Here is a 16,908-nt window from a genome sequence, read left to right as displayed (position 1 = left end):
GGGTTTACAGTGAGGATGTGAGTGTGGGGGAGGGTTTGCAGTGAGGGCGAGGGTGTGAGTGTGGAGGAGGGTTCACAGTGAGGGCGAGGGTGTGAGTGTGGAGGTGGGTTTACAGTGAGGGAGAGGGTGTGAGTGTGGAGGAGGGTTTACAGTGAGGGAGAGGGTGTGAGTGTGGAGGAGGGTTTACAGTGAGGGCGAGGGTGTGAGCGTGGGGGAGGGTTTACCATGAGGGCTAGGGTGTGAGTGTGGGGGAGGGTGTGAGTGTGGGGGAGGGTTTACAGTGAGGGCGAGGGTGTGAGTGTGGGGGAGGGTGTGAGTGTGGGGGAGGGTGTTAGTGTGGGGGAGGGTTTACAGTGAGGGCGAGGGTGTGAGTGTGGGGGAGGGTTTACAGTGAGGGCGAGGGTGAGAATGTGGGGGAGGGTTTACAGTGAGGGCGAGAGTGTGAGTGTGGAGGTGGGTTTACAGTGAGGGAGAGGGTGTGAGTGTGGGGGAGGGTTTGCAGTGAGGGAGAGGATGTGAGTGTGGGGGAGGGTTTGCAGTGAGGGCGAGGGTGTGAGTGTGGAGGAGGGTTCACAGTGAGGGCGAGGGTGTGAGTGTGGAGGTGGGTTTACAGTGAGGGAGAGGGTGTGAGTGTGGAGGAGGGTTTACAGTGAGGGAGAGGGTGTGAGTGTGGAGGAGGGTTTACAGTGAGGGCGAGGGTGTGAGTGTGGAGGAGGGTTTGCAGTGAGGGCGAGGGTGTGAGTGTGGAGGAGGGTTCACAGTGAGGGCGAGGGTGTGAGTGTGGAGGTGGGTTTACAGTGAGGGAGAGGGTGTGAGTGTGGAGGAGGGTTTACAGTGAGGGCGAGGGTGTGAGTGTGGAGGTGGGTTTACAGTGAGGGAGAGGGTGTGAGTGTGGAGGAGGGTTTACAGTGAGGGCGAGGGTGTGAGTGTGGAGGAGGGTTTTTGTTGCTGCTATTTAAGAAATAAATTGTTTCCTTGTAATATCCAGTATAACTGGCAGTGGACAAGTGTGCTATAATTTGTCATAAAGAATGATTGTTTCTCTCCCAAACCAGTAGTCTCATTCTTCTGATTGTTCTCTTTCCAGGTGAACTGGTTCTGTCCAACGAACTCACAATTCTCTGCAAATCAGTTTTCTTTCTCTGTCCCAGTAATTTATTACAAAAATAGGGGTTTGTCTTCCATTACAGTCCTGATATACCCTACACTTCTCATTGTAACATTCACTGAAACACCCCACACCACTCACTGTAACACTAAGTACACTGTAACACTGTTATATACCCCACACCCCTCACTGTAACACTCTGATATACCCCACACCCCTCACTGTAACACTCTGATATACCCCACACCCCTCACTGTAACACTGTTATATGCCCCACACCCGTCACTGTAACACTCTGATATACCCCACACCCCTCACTGTAACACTGTTATATACCCCACACCCCTCACTGTAACTCTGTTATATACTCCACACCCCTCACTGTAACACTGTGATATACCCCACACCCCTCACTGTAACACTCTGATATACCATACATCCCTCACTGTATCATTGTGATATACCCCACACCCCTCACTCTAACACTCTGATATATCCCACACAACTCACTGTAACACTCTGATATATCCCACACCCCTCACTGTAACACTGTGATATACCCCGCACCCCTCACTGTAACACTCTGATATATCCCACACCCCTCACTGTAACCCTCTGATATACCCCACACACCTCACTGTAACACTGTGATATATCCCACACCCCTCACTGTAACACTCTGATATATCCCACACCCCTCACTGTAACACTGTGATATACCCCGCACCCCTCACTGTAACACTCTGATATACCCCACACCCCTCACTGTAACACTGTTATATACCCCACACCCCTCACTGTAACTCTGTTATATACTCCACACCCCTCACTGTAACACTGTGTTATACCCCACACCCCTCACTGTAACACTCTGATATACCATACATCCCTCACTGTATCATTGTGATATACCCCACACCCCTCACTCTAACACTCTGATATATCCCACACCCCTCACTGTAACACTCTGATATATCCCACACCCCTCACTGTAACACTGTGATATACCCCGCACCCCTCACTGTAACACTCTGATATATCCCACACCCCTCACTGTAACCCTCTGATATACCCCACACCCCTCACTGTAACACTGTGATATATCCCACACCCCTCACTGTAACACTCTGATATATCCCACACCCCTCACTGTAACACTGTGATATACCCCGCACCCCTCACTGTAACACTCTGATATATCCCACACCCCTCACTCTAACACTCTGATATACCCCACACCCCTCACTCTAACACTCTGATATACCCCATACTCCTCACTGTAACAATCACTGATATACTCTTAGACCTGTCAAATTTTATATTGCAAGCAGAAAATATATTAAGAACTGCAGAGAAAATATTTGAAGCTAATATCATTGTTTGCTTTTTTCTCACAGGCATAATTGGCACAGTTCAAGTTTCTACACCACCTGTGGTGGAAGCAGAGATTGGAAAACCCATCAACATACCATGTGTTCCCGAGATATCCACTCCAAGCACTATGAAATATGTCCAGTGGTTTGTTGTAAGTATAACCATGTTGCTGCTTAACTGACTGATCCCACAATCGAGCATCCTGTTACTGTATGACTGACTAACTGAGAGACTGCTTGATAGTGTGGCCCTTCCACTGAGTGACTGGCTGATCCCATAGTGGTGTGGTCCTGTTCCAGTAAGCACCCTGGAGTACTAAGACGAGAAAAAGCATTGCAATTAAAATTCTACCACTCAGTTGACAAAGAGTATCAGCAAAAATAATGTTTTGAAGGTATGTTTTTCAGACTCTGAGAAAGTATTTATTAAAACTGTTTATTTACCACATTGAAAGTGTAGTTCGTGGGAACATGCATATAGATTTTAATTCTAAATTAATTAGGAGATAAATTGGAATTGATTAAATGTTAAATCAATTAACGAGCGTGTCTTTGTCTTAAAAGCTGTGAGCATACAACGTTTTGCCAAATTGCCAGCAAATTGCCAGCTGGTCAGCATCTGGTCTCCATCCATGGCTTCTGATCAGTGACGGATTCAAGACAAAGCCTCCAATAGAATTGTCTCACATTTCTCCCTGAGAGTGTTGATCTGTAACAAATCCTGACCTTAAACTGTGGTGCCAAAATAGCATGTTAGAGCACTGAGCTCCATGGATGGTGAGCACATTGATTTGTACCCGGTATCTGCAGTACTGGAGTGGAAGAAAATGTGGCCTACAGCAATTGTGGAAGGCATGGAGAGAGTGCACATCGTCCGCTCTTCAGCATTTCCTGGATGCCTCTGTCAGACTGGCACTGCCTGATGCATTGAAGTGGGCCGCCTGTTTAGCATTTCAGCTGGGGTATAGCGTGTGGCACAAGGAGACACAGCTATGGGGGGTGGGGCGGGGGGGGGGGTGAGAATTGTAACTACGGAACTTAAATTTTATTAAAACTCTTTAAAATTCCAACTTGTGTCTGTGTTCAGATGGAGAAGAATACTCGGCAACGAATCTATTTCCAGGATGGAGAAAGTAGCACTGTTGACAATGGCACTGACTACACTGGTCGGATCAGGGTGAATAAGAACTACACTCTGACCATTGACCATGTCAAGCTTGGAGATGAGCGGACATTTTTGTGCCAAGTTGGTGCTGGTCCAGCAGGCAGTGGTGAAGCCACAACAGAACTGAAGGTTTACGGTAAGGCATCTTTTGTGGAATAATCTGTTAGGATCATAGAATGATACAACACAGGAGGCCATTCAACCCATCATGTCCAAGCTAGCTCATTGAAAGAGCTGTTCAATTAGTCCCAAACCCCCTGCTCTATCTATCCCTGCAACCTTTTTCCTTCAAATATTGATTCAATTCCCTTTGAAATTTATTATTGAATCTGCTTCTACCATCCTTTCAGGCAGCGCATTCCAGATCCCAGCAATTCACTGCCTACATTGCTTTTCCCTCATGTTGCCTCTGGTTCTTTTTGTGATTGCAGTGTGTCCTGTTTTGACCAGTCACTTGACACAGATTGACTTCACAACTGCATATTGCATTGCAGGGACAGATATCCCAGGACATGGATAGATTTTCTGCAGCCTTTAACGAGACCTTGCTTCTCTGTGTTTACCAATCTCTCCTTTTTTGGCAGGAGCACCAGAAGTGCCCGAGATAATTCCAACTGAAGCAAGAGTATCAGTAATGAAGATAAACCCATCAGATGTAAGAGGAGCTAAATGGGTGACACCTTGTTGTCTCACTTTTAACCTTGGAGAATGTTTTATTGTTATAAAGAAATTGCAGAGCCTCACAGATGTCTCTCTCCAGAGAATCTAAGTCCTATTGTTAACTGGTATGGAGTTTGGTCGCAGATCAACTATGATCTCATTGAATGGCAGAACAAACTCAAGGGGCTAAATGACCTACTTCTGTTCCAATGCTCCTAAATCCAGGAAGGGTTTCAGAATATCTGTTATAAGCAATTTATTATAAATAAAGGAAAATGTTGGAAATAGGTAGAGGGCCCATTCATCTGTGAAGAGAAAAGATGGTTTAATGTTTTGTGTGTAGACCCTTCATCAGAAGTCCTTGATTTTTATCTTGCTGTTGCACCATTTGCACTCAAAGGATAGGCAGTAGTGTAGAAAATGGAGTGGCTGCAAATCCTGCTAATTCACCACGGCTTGAATCTTGTTGGAATTTCTGCCTGACTAGCAACAATTCCTGCTCCCACCCACCAATGAAGGAGTGATACATTTGGGACACTGCAGTTTCCAATGATAGTTAGAGGGACTCCCAGCTTCGGTCAGGTAAAGCTGGGTGAAACTTTTGGAGACATTTTCCTGGCAGTCACTTGCAGTTTTTCCACCTTAACCAATTTGAAATCTTAAGTAGTTGCTGTTATAGGTTTTGTATGCATGTTAAACACTGCTCCGTAGAGCTGCTTCTTTCTGTTCTTGATGGAAAATACATCTCCTGTTAAGCTGCTGCTGAAAGGCCTTGACAAGTGGCCACATCTCTGGACCACGCAAAGAAACTTACAGCTGCACCTGCTCCGGGCTTCTCCCACTTAGTATTCCCCTCTGGAGCCTTTACCTTTTCCATGCATCCCTGGCAGTGGCCTGCTGCTGCCCAGTTCTAACGATTGTGCAGCTGTTTCAGTTAAAAAGTCAGTAAGTAGCATATTACTGAGGCCTGATTGTTAAAATACCTGTTACTGGCCGTGTAGTCGGAGTATTACTCTGGATCAATACCTGATCTGCCAGTGCTTGATGCTGATGCTGATGGTGGGTAGAAGAAATGTTGGGGCTAAATTTAACCCTCCAAAATGGGTGCATTTGGATTGGGTGAGAAGTTACATTTTTAAAACTCCGGTTTTAACGGAGTGGGGAGGGGGCAACCAAGCTGCTCTCAGAGGTGGGTTGGGCAGTTAAAGCTTTTAAGGAGGCGATATGCCTCCATTTGTACAGGCTTTTTATTTTTAACCCATTTTGGCTGGGTCGGCAGGTAAAAGGAGGCAAGAAGGTATTAGGAACATAGGAGCAGGAGTAGGCCATTCAGCCCATCATAAGGTAAGAGTATTTACAGCATTGTTTATGGGTCAGGAGGTGCAGGTGTGTTCTCTGCCCTACCCAACAAGCTTACCTGTTTCCAGCTCCATGATTGCTAACTCTCCCCCTGCTTTACACTTCCCCCTCCCCATGATCTCTCAATTAGCCACACTCTCCTCCGACATCTTCATGCTCTTGCCAACCCCCACAATCGTGATTTCACCACCGCCCCCTCCAACCCGACCTACCTACTCTCTGCTTCTCAGCTATGATCTCCTACCACTGGCTTTCCTGTCTGACAGGGAGCCTGCCTGTCAATCAGCTGTTGGGCTGGAAACCTGAAGAAAAAAATTAGAAGTGCAGGATGTTTGGGAAACCCATACTTCCAGTTTCCCGTCCATAACTTCAGCCCCCAATCGGAACTTATTACCGTGTAAATATTGAGGCCTTTGTGTCAAGTAGTACCAATCCTCCCTATGACAAATGGAAAATGTCTTCATTAAAATAAATGTCATAATTTTGAATAATATTTACAACAACTTGTACTTTGTGTTGAGAATTTCTTCACTCTTAAAAGCGTGTGGGATATTCACTGCACCTGGGCAATCCGTTTCGCCTGATTGAAAACCGAACAAAATCTCTCCTGTCTCATCGAGCATGTGACAGATAGAAAAAACTTACATTTATATCGCCCCTTTCACAACTTTAGGATGTTTCTATGCACTTTGTGAAATGTTTTTGAAGCATGATTTACTGTTGTCAATCATTGATGTGCTTTGACAGTCACTGTAGTATTTATCTTTTTCAGATTGCCCTGTGCCGCACCAGGAATGGTTATCCTGCTCCCAACATTACGTGGTACAAGGACCACACCCCACTGCAAGCTACCACCAAGATAAATCACAGTACGTCACATTCTCATGCTGCCTTTCTCTCCCCCTCCACAGACTGCTGTTACCTGTGGCATAGACTGCCTGAGAACAGTGAAAAGAGCACCTCACCTCCACACAACCTGTATTTAATTGCTGCATCAGGTATCATCCATCATTCACTTCCTGACTTGGTCTGCACATCAGACACAGCTCAGAGTGGATGTTCTGCAGCCACTGGTTGCTACGCAGAATTTGATTACAAGCTGATGTTAGTTTGACCCTAGCCTGTCCAATCTTTCCTCATAACTAAAAATCTCCAGTCCGGGCAACATCCTCATTAATCTCCTTTGTACCCTTTCTAGTGCACTAGATTGTGCAGTGGCCAGAACTGCCCGCTGTGCTGCAGCTTTTTTTTATTCGTTCGTGGAATGTGGACATTGGTGTCTAGGCCAGCATTTATTGCCCATCCCTAATTGCCCTAGAGAAGGCGGTGGTGAGCTGCCTTTTTGAACCGCTGCAGTCCATGTGGGGTATAGGGACAGCAACAATGCTGTTAGGAAGGGAGTTCCAGGATTTTGACCCAGCAACAGTGAAAGAACGGCGTTATAGTTCCAAGTCAGGATGGTGTGGGGCTTGGAGGGGAACTTGCAGGTGGTGGTGTTCCCATGCATTTGCTGCCCTTGTCTTTCTAGTTGGTAGAGGTCGTGGGTTTGGAAGGTGCTGTCTAAGGAGCCTTGGTGCTTTGCTGCAGTGCATCTTGTAGATGGTACACACTGCTGCCACTGTGCGTCGGTGGTGGAGGGAGTGAATGTTTGTGGATGGGGTGCCAATCAAGCGGGTTGCTTTGTTCTGGAAGATGTCGAGCTTCTTGAGTGTTGTTGGAGCTGCACCCATCCAGGCAAGTGAAGAGTATTCCATCACACTCCCTTCTTATAAACTTTTGGTCACCCTTTGCTGGTTTCTAAAACTCTCCCAATCCTCAGGCTTACTGCTGTTCTTCACAACATTACAAGCTTCTTTTTTTAATCTAATACTATCCTTAAGTTCACTAGCAAGCCTTGGATTAAGCATTGGAGTTTCCAGTCACATTGGACAAATGGATGCTGGAGCTGTGCCCACCTGTCCCATGTAAATGAAGTGTTGTTTTCTCAGGATCTCTACAAACTCCAGTGCAGTTAGCACCAAAAACCATTCCTATAGCACCTTTCTTAATCTCAGGACATCCTAAAGTGCTTTACCAGCCAATTAAGTGCTTTTTCAAGTGTAAATTCACTGTTTTAGTGCCGGAAACATAGTACCCCATTTGTGCGAAGCATGCTTCCACAAACAGCAAAGTGATAATGACCAGATAACCTGATTTTAGTGCTGATTGAGGGATAAACATTAGCCAGGGTACTTGGGACAACTCCCTTGTTCCTCAAAATAGAGCCATGGGTTCTTTTACATTCATCTGGAGAGTAGATTGGGCCTCGGTTTAACAGCTCATCTGAAATACAGTGCCTTCGACAGTGCAGCACTCTCTCAGTACTGCACTGGAGTATCATCCAAGATTTTTGTGTTCAAATCTCCAGAACTTTCACAGCCTTCTGACTCAGAGGAGAGTGGTGCCCACTGAGCCACGGCTGATGACCAGAGATTACTGGGGATTGGGATCCTCATGTAACTGCTGAGATTGTGTCCCAGTTATGTATTGCGTATTTTTTTTAGAAAATATTGAGTTTTTAGTTACTGATCTATAGTCAGTTGGGCAGCCTCTGTCCTGTATCCAGTGTGTGAATTATTTTGTGTAATTGAAGGTGAAAGTGGGTAGAGCACCATTCACGTCCCAGTGGGTTTGATAACAGCCTCCTGCTTTCTGTCTGGTTTTATGTTTTTCTTTAGAGATGTACGTGATGTCTAAGGCCACGCAGGAGCCCAATGGCCTTTATACCATTGAAAGCACACTTTATTATCTGCCTGAGAAAAAGGACAAAGATTCTAAATTTTACTGTGAGGTGAGCTACAGAATGCCCTCGGGAGTGGACAAAATGAAGGAGTCTGATAGGTTCAGCATCCCAGTAACCTGTGAGTATTCATGAGCACTGCAGAGCAAATTTAAACTAGGAACCAGTACAATATTGCATGGACCTGCCTGATAAGGCTGTAGTTACATGCTCAACTCTCCTCATTTGGAGGATTGAACACATATACTATTGTCACAAGTACAAGTTTCACTGCAAGATGATGGAGTCTGACCTAGAGGCTCCAATTCCCATTCAATAAGTGCAGATGCAGGTACAATTTGAAATTTAAGATCACCATAACCTGACCTAGAGAATCTATTGCAGTGTAAGAAGTATTGTAGAGGAAGTAGATTGGTCATTCAGCACACTGTACCACAGGTGGACTGATGCCTTTTATTCTCTGCACTATGAAGTTTCTGCCCTCCCTACACTGTGGCAGAAATGATGAGTTTGGGAGCTCATAGTAGTGGTGAGCTACAGGTGTCTGCCACATCTCACAGCTCTGTGCTGCAGAATGTTCACACCATCTCAAGACATATGAGCAATGTGTGTACATGCTCTTTCTGTCTGCAAAGAACAGGGCCCTCTGTATTAATATATGAAGCTTCCAGTATGCACAACTGCACCACACTGCGAGCCCTACTGACAATCTTAAATTGGTTGTCAGCGTAATTCTTAGCACACTGAGGATTATTTAGCAAATGTTGTCCCTTCGCGGAATCACATCTAATGTTGGACAATGTGCTTTGAGTTTTGCTAGCACAGGTTGGTTGGGTACGGCCTGTACTTTGCCCATTGCGGACAGCGAAAGGGACATGTTGTTTGATATGATCCGCCAGTCTTTGGGTCATAGGGCCTATATACCTAGCATCACACTGGCATTGAAATTCAAATATCACATCAATCATTTGTGTGATAGGCAGGACATCTTTTTGGTTTGACAGCAACATCCTGTTAGTGGCGAACACCACATGTGTTGCTACCGCGTAGTAGCAGCGTGAAACAGCTAGCTTCACCTGTAGCTCAAATTTTTGGGACACATTATCCTTCCAGGGTAATTTCAGGTAGACTGGGCACTTTTCAGGGCCGAAAGTGATGGCCTTACACCCATTCATAAGCTTGTGCAATATACAGTGAGAAATGATCTGATCAGGGTAGCCATTGTCACGCAGGATGCCTTTGATTTGCCCTATTTCAGCATCAAGCTTGCATGGTGAGCAAATGGCTCGGGCCCTATTTACAAGGTTGCCGATAAAGCCAATCTTATAGTGCGTGGAATTGTAAGAATCCCAACACATGTATTGACCAGTGAAGGTAGGTTTGCGGTAGACCGTGGTAGAGAACCCCTGAGCAGATTTCTCAACTAGTCAGTCATGGAAAGGGAGCTCATTTGACTGCTCCATTTCAAAGTTGAATCTGAGCACAGGATGGAGCCCATTAAGATGTGTAAGATTGTCAGTGGGGCTCGCAGTGTGGTGCATTTGCATGTACTGGAAGCTACATGTATTAGTACACAGGGCCCTGTTCTTTGCAGACAGAAAGAATATGTACAAACATTGCACCTCTTTCAGCTAAACAAAATAAGTGACAGCCATTCACTGGTTCATTCCTCAGGGCACTGCCTTGACCAATCAGAGTCAAGCTGCCTGGTTTAAATTTCAAACAAAGCTTGGCAGTTAATTGTCAGTCACCATAAACTGGTGCATTCTCCATGACAATGCCTCTACCAATCAGAGTCCACTTGCCAATCAATCAGCACTTTCTTCTCATACGGTATAAATTTGTTGCTTTCCCTTGCATTGGTATTCTTGCGAGTTGTCCTGATGAGTGCAAGATGAAAAGCTTCGACAAAATGTCTGTTTCCAGCAATACTCAAGTTCTGTGCTACCAAACGACTATTTACTTTAAGTTCCTCATTCTCAGTCGCCCTTTGGATCGCTGCCATTTTTGATGTTCTTTTTGTGTTTTATACTGTATAGACAGATACAAAAATTTGTTTAATGAAGATTATCAGCAATTTTACCAGCAGCGAGTGATCAGTTTTTCAGTCTACCCCCACTACCAGGTCTTTTTCTGTTTATTCCTCACCAGATCCGACAGAGAATGTGGAATTTCTGATCCAGCCCAGCGTGTTGAAGGAGGCAGACAATATGACAATGGAATGCAAATCCGATGGTTCATCACCTGTTGAATACACCTTTTATAGAGTGCGGGTGAGGAGATTTGCTTTTGGCATCTGTAACTCTTGATAATCAAGAAGTAGACAGTTTCGAAGCTGATCAGTATAATTTGACCCTTGTTTAAAAAAAATTCCCTCCCTTTCTCCATTCTTCAATGGGTTGAAATTAATGCATTAGCACTAATAGTGCCTCGTAGGTTTCATGTGTGAGCCCAGACAATAATTTTCAGCAGTTATCTTTCAGGAGTCATGCATCACAGCAAAACTTAATTATGTCCCCTCCTGAATTCCAGCAGAATTCATTGGCTAATAGTGAATAGGAAATGTAGTTATTCTGTTCACATCACCCACCACCGCCACACCCCCAGACCACTATCACTGAAGCCAGTTGTAGGCCTATCATATTTTCACTATTTCACTACAGAAAGGATTTGAAAAAAGTTATTTTTAAAGGTGATGTTTTAAAACATAGTGTGATCATTATATTTGGGCGGCACAGTGGCACAGTGGATAGCACTGCAGCCTCACAGCTCCAGCGACCTGGGTTCAATTCTGGGTACTGCCTGTGTGGAGTTTGCAAGTTCTCCCTGTGTCTGCGTGGGTTTTCGCCGGGTGCTGCGGCTTCCTCCCACAGCCAAAGACTTGCAGGTTGATAGGTAAATTGGCCATTATAAATTGCACTTAGTGTAGGTAGGTGGTAGGAGAATGGTGGGGATGTGGTAGAGAATGTGGGGTTAATGTAGGATTAGTATAAATGGGTGGTTGATGGTCGGCACAGACTCGGTGGGCTGAGGGGCCTGTTTCAGTGCTGTATCTCTAAATAAATAAATCACACAGGTTTAAAAGGGAACTGAGATAATAGCTGGTTAAAATCCCAGTGATTTGATCTTTGACGTCATTTCCCCAAAGACTATAAATAATGAGCCATTTGTTCAACTCATCAATTGATAAACTCCTCACTACTATTGTGTTAAGACATCTCTGATCATTTTTGACTGTGAACAGAGAGAAATAGGAAACAGGAATGGAAACAGAGGTTTGTGGGGTTTTATACAGAATACTATGAGGGCAGTAAGGCCCACCCAGTAAAGGCTGCAAGAACTCAGAATGCATAAGGTAGTTAGGAATTAATTTTTTAGCAAGCAACCCATTTATCAGGGAAGTGTGGTTTGTTAATTATTTTGTATTATTATGTGAAGGCAAGTTGATCTAAATTGATTGATCGAAGTGAATGAACTCACAACAGCTGCTCTGTCTGTTCAGTCACTCAGAAATAAACTAGCTTCATGATTTGTATCTGGTCTTGTCTTATCAACTGCTTTCTCATCCACCTTCAATAAGATTGAAGAATTGCACATGCAAAAGACACAAACATCCAGTTCAGAACACAAGATACCATCGTTACACTCCAGGTTACACTATTTATAGTTAGCTATTGGGCAGCATAGCTACAACCCTAAATGTAAAGTGTTCAGATTGCCAGCGCTGTTGTACTTGAGAGAATATCTAAGCCAAGGTGAGAATTTGTAACACCCATATATTGCCACCAAATCAGGTAATTCAGTACATTATCAAGGATCAAACCTGGGCGTCTTACAGTTTGGGCTTTCCTCCAACATTTTTTTGTTTTGTGCTTATGGAAGAAACGTTTTATTCTGTTGAGAAGTAGAAATGACCCCCTTTAAAAATACAAAGTTAAAATAAGCAGAGGCTAAGGTCAAGCAGAGTTTAATTATTGTCTTGCATATAGTGTTAATTTGCTGTGTCACACTTTCTGTAACATTTTCCCCCATCACACTTTGTCAATTTGCCAGAGTGGAATTTGATTTATTCAATCATTGTAAATTAATGGCCCTGATATTACACCGTGTGTTATATAGCATGTCATTATTATAAAACTGTATTTGCTCCAACTTTTCAATATAAAACACCTCATTTTCTCGCAGGCCTGTGTAATGTAGTTTCACAACATGTGACTCATTACCACTGAACCATCAAAAAAGCCCAACATTTTGAATAACAACACCTTGTGTCTTAGTGTAGTGTGGTAGCACTCTAGTTCTCACCAGTCATCCTTCTTGTCATATGTACACTGTACATACATTCTAGAACTTTGTTCTGAAAAGCTGAGGCCACTGACCAAAAGGAGGAGCAGCCCACAGTAGCCCACAATTTCATCTGGTGAATTTTGCACAATGTAGAAAGCAGGATCCTAAAGAAATTATAAGGTATTCAGTGGATTACATCTCAAATGAGCTTGTAGACCAGTGCTCCTTGTTAGAACTCAGATAGCCAGGTAGTGAAGGATAGAACACTGGAGCTCACTCTTTATTCACTTACCAGCTTTTATTTGCGGGGCCAGACATTGCATATCATGCACCTCTAACCAACAACCCCTCTTTCAGCCTCCTCCGTATATATGAGCATAAATGAATCCCCAATTGATACTCACTACCTGAATACAATTAGCATCTGGAGTACTGTGCACAATTTTGGTCTCCACATCTAAGGAAGGATATACTTGCCTTGGAGGTGGTACAGCAAAGGTCGCTAAATTGATTCCTGGGATGAGAGGGTTGTCCTATGATGAGATGCTGAGTAAATTGGGCCTCTACTCTCTGCAGTTTAGAAGAATGAGAAGTGATCTCATTGAAACATACACGATTCTGAAGGAGCTTGACAGGATAGACACTGAAAGGTTTTTCCCCTCCCTGGAAAATCTAGACCATAGGCGCACAGTGTCAGGATAAGGGGTCAATCATTTAGGACTGAGATGAGGGGAAATTTGTTCACTCAGAAGGTTGTGGATACTCACTGGTGAGTATATTCAAGACTGAAGCTGGTGGATTTTTGATCTCTCAGGGAATAGAGGGATATGGGGAGTGGGCAGGAAAGTGGAATTGAGGTAGAAGATCAGCCAAGATCATATTGTTTTTGGGATCCTTAAGGGGGAGGGGGAGCACCCCCAAGTCGTGGTCCACATAGGCACCAACGACATAGGTAGGAAGAGAGATGGGGATTTAAGGCAGAAATTCAGGGAGCTAGGGTGGAAGCTTAGAGCGAGAACAACCAGAGTTGTTATCTCTGGGTTGTTGCCCGTGCCACGTGCTAGCGAAGAGAGGAATAGGGAGAGAGAGGAGTTGAACACGTGGCTGCAGGGATGGTGTAGGAGGGAGGGTTTTGGTTTCCTGGATAATTGGGGCTCTTTCTGGGGTAGGTGGGACCTCTACAAACAGGATGGTCTTCACCTGAACCAGAGGGGTACCAATATCCTGGGGGGGAGATTTGTTAGTGCTCTTCGGGGGGGTTTAAACTAAATCAGCAGGGGAATGGGAACCTAAATTGTAGTTCCAGTGTACAGGCTGTTGAGAGTAGTGAGGTAGGGGATAAGGTTACAGGGACGCAAGAGGGCACTGGCAAGCAAGAACTTGGTTTAAAGTGTGTCTACTTCAACGCCAGGAGCATCCGGAATAAGGTGGGTGAGCTTGCAGCATGGGTTGGTACCTGGGATCCTGATGTTGTGGCCATTTCAGAGACATGGGTAGAGCAGGGGCAGGAATGGATGTTGCAGGTTCCGGGATTTAGATGTTTCAGTAAGAACAGAGAAGAGGGTAAAAGAGGGGGGGGGTGTGGCATTGTTAATCAAGGAAAGTATTACAGCGGCAGAAAGGACGTTTGAGGACTCGTCTACTGAGGTAGTATGGGCCGAGGTTAGAAACAGGAGAGGAGAGGTCACCCTGTTGGGAGTTTTCTATAGACCTCCGAATAGTTCCAGAGATGTAGAGGAAAGGATAGCGAAGATGATTCTCGACAGGAGCGAGAGTAACAGGGTAGTGGTTATGGGGGACTTTAACTTTCCAAATATTGACTGGAAATACTATAGTTCGAGTACTTTAGATGGGTCTGTTTTTGTCCAGTGTGTGCAGGAGGGTTTTCTGATACAGTATGTGGACAGGCCAACCAGGGGCGATGCCACATTGGATTTGGTACTGGGTAATGAACCCGGCCAGGTGTACGATTTAGATGTAGGTGAGCACTTTGGCGATAGTGATCACAATTCGGTTAGGTTTACCTTAGCGATGGGCATGGACCGGTATATACCGCAGGGCAAGAATTATAGCTGGGGGAAAGGAAATTATGACGCGATTAGGCAAGATTTAGGATGTGTAGGATGGGGAAGGAAACTGCAGGGGATGGGCACAAACGAAATGTGGAGCTTATTCAAGGAGCAGCTAATGCGTGTCCTTGATAAGTATGTACCTGTCAGGCAGGGAGGAAGTTGTCGAGCAAGGGAGCCGTGGTTTACTCAAGAAGTTGAAGCGCTTGTCAAGAGGAAGAGGGCGGCTTATGTTAGGATGAGACGTGAAGGCTCAGTTAGGGCGCTTGAGAGTTACAAGCTAGCCAGGAAGGATCTAAAGGGAGGGCTAAGAAGAGCAAGGAGAGGACACGAGAAGTCATTGGCGGATAGGATCAAAGAAAACCCTAAGGCTTTCTATAGGTATATCAGGAATAAAAGAATGATAAGAGTTAGAACAGGGCCAATCAAGGATAGTAGTGGGAAGTTGTGTGCGGAACCAGAGGAGTTAGGGGAAGCGTTAAATGAATATTTTTCGTCAGTATTTACAGTAGAGAAAGAAAATGTTGCCGAGGAGATTACTGAGATACAGCCTACTAGGCTAGATGGGATTGAGATTCACAAGGAGGAGGTGTTAGCAATTTTGGAAAGAGTGAAAATAGATAAGTCCCCTGGGCCAGATGGGATTTATCCTAGGATTCTCTGGGAAGCCAGGGAGGAGATTGCAGAGCCATTGTTGTTGATCTTTATGTCGTCATTGTCGACAGGAGTAGTGCCGGAGGACTGGAGGATAGCAAATGTTGTCCCCTTGTTCAAGAAGGGGAGTAGAGACAGCCCTGGTAATTATAGACCTGTGAGCCTTACTTCGGTTGTGGGTAAAATGTTGGAAAAGGTTATAAGAGATAGGATTTATAATCATCTTGAAAAGAATAAGTTCATTTGCGATAGTCAGCACGGTTTTGTGAAAGGTAGGTCGTGCCTCACAAACTTTATTGAGTTTTTCGAGAAGGTGACCAAACAGGTGGATGAGGGTAAAGCCGTGGATGTGGTGTATATGGATTTCAGTAAGGCGTTTGATAAGGTTCCCCACGGTAGGCTATTGCAGAAAATATGGAAGTATGGGGTTGAAGGTGATTTAGAGCTTTGGATCAGAAATTGGCTAGCTGAAAGAAGACAGAGGGTGGTGGCTGATGGCAAATGTTCATCCTGGAGTTTAGTTACTAGTGGTGTACCGCAAGGTTCTGTTTTGGGGCCACTGCTGTTTGTCATTTTTATAAATGACCTGGATGAGGGTGTAGAAGGGTGGGTTAGTAAATTTGCGGATGACACGAAGGTCGGTGGAGTTGTGGATAGTGTCGAAGGGTGTTGTAGGGTACAGAGGGACATAGATAGGCTGCAGAGCTGGGCTGAGAGATGGCAAATGGAGTTTAATGCGGAGAAGTGTGAGGTGATTCACTTTGGAAGGAGTAACAGCAATGCAGAGTACTGGGCTAAGGGGAAGATTCTTGGTAGTGTAGATGAGCAGAGAGATCTTGGTGTCCAGGTACATAAATCCCTGAAAGTTGCTACCCAGGTTAATAGGGCTGTTAAGAAGGCATATGGTGTGTTAGCTTTTATTAGTAGGGGGATCGAGTTTCGGAGCCACGAGGTCATGATGCAGCTGTACAAAACTCTGGTGAGGCCGCACCTTGAGTATTGCGTGCAGTTCTGGTCACCGCATTATAGGAAGGATGTGGAAGCTTTGGAAAGGGTGCAGAGGAGATTTACTAGGATGTTGCCTGGTATGGAAGGAAGGTCTTACGAGGAAAGGCTGAGGGACTTGGGGTTGTTTTCGTTAAAGAGAAGGAGGAGGAGAGGTGACTTAATAGAGACATACAAGATAATCAGAGGGTTAGATAGGGTGGATAGTGAGAGTCTTTTTCCTCGGATGATGATGGCAAACACGAGGGGACATAGCTTTAAGTTGAGGGGTGAATGATATAGGACAGATGTCAGAGGTAGTTTCTTTACGCAGAGAGTAGTAGGGGCGTGGAACGCCCTGCCTGCAACAGTAGTAGACTCGCCAACTTTAAGGGCATTTAAGTGGTCATTGGATAGACATATGGATGAAAATGGAACAGTGTAGGTCAGATGGTCGGCGCAACATCGAG

The 16,908-nt window shown here is 44.9% G+C and overlaps 1 protein-coding gene across 3 annotated transcripts in view; it reads left to right on the top strand.

The window, feature by feature from the left end:
• The window catches only part of mcamb (melanoma cell adhesion molecule b), a 202,578-nt gene that overhangs the window by 151,123 nt on the left and 34,547 nt on the right, over positions 1 to 16,908 (top strand). For all 3 annotated transcript variants that reach the window (XM_068054163.1, XM_068054165.1, XM_068054164.1), the window contains exons 2-7: positions 2,506 to 2,633; positions 3,569 to 3,782; positions 4,231 to 4,301; positions 6,438 to 6,534; positions 8,383 to 8,565; positions 10,596 to 10,717. In XM_068054163.1, coding sequence (XP_067910264.1) covers positions 2,506 to 2,633; positions 3,569 to 3,782; positions 4,231 to 4,301; positions 6,438 to 6,534; positions 8,383 to 8,565; positions 10,596 to 10,717 — 815 coding nt within the window. The remainder of the gene's footprint in view (positions 1 to 2,505; positions 2,634 to 3,568; positions 3,783 to 4,230; positions 4,302 to 6,437; positions 6,535 to 8,382; positions 8,566 to 10,595; positions 10,718 to 16,908) is intronic.

The sequence above is a fragment of the Heterodontus francisci genome, chromosome 22 (genome assembly GCF_036365525.1).
Source record: "Heterodontus francisci isolate sHetFra1 chromosome 22, sHetFra1.hap1, whole genome shotgun sequence".
Lineage (NCBI taxonomy): Eukaryota > Metazoa > Chordata > Chondrichthyes > Heterodontiformes > Heterodontidae > Heterodontus > Heterodontus francisci.
Note: the sequence above shows the minus strand (reverse complement) of the source record. Positions and strands in the feature narration are given on the sequence as shown.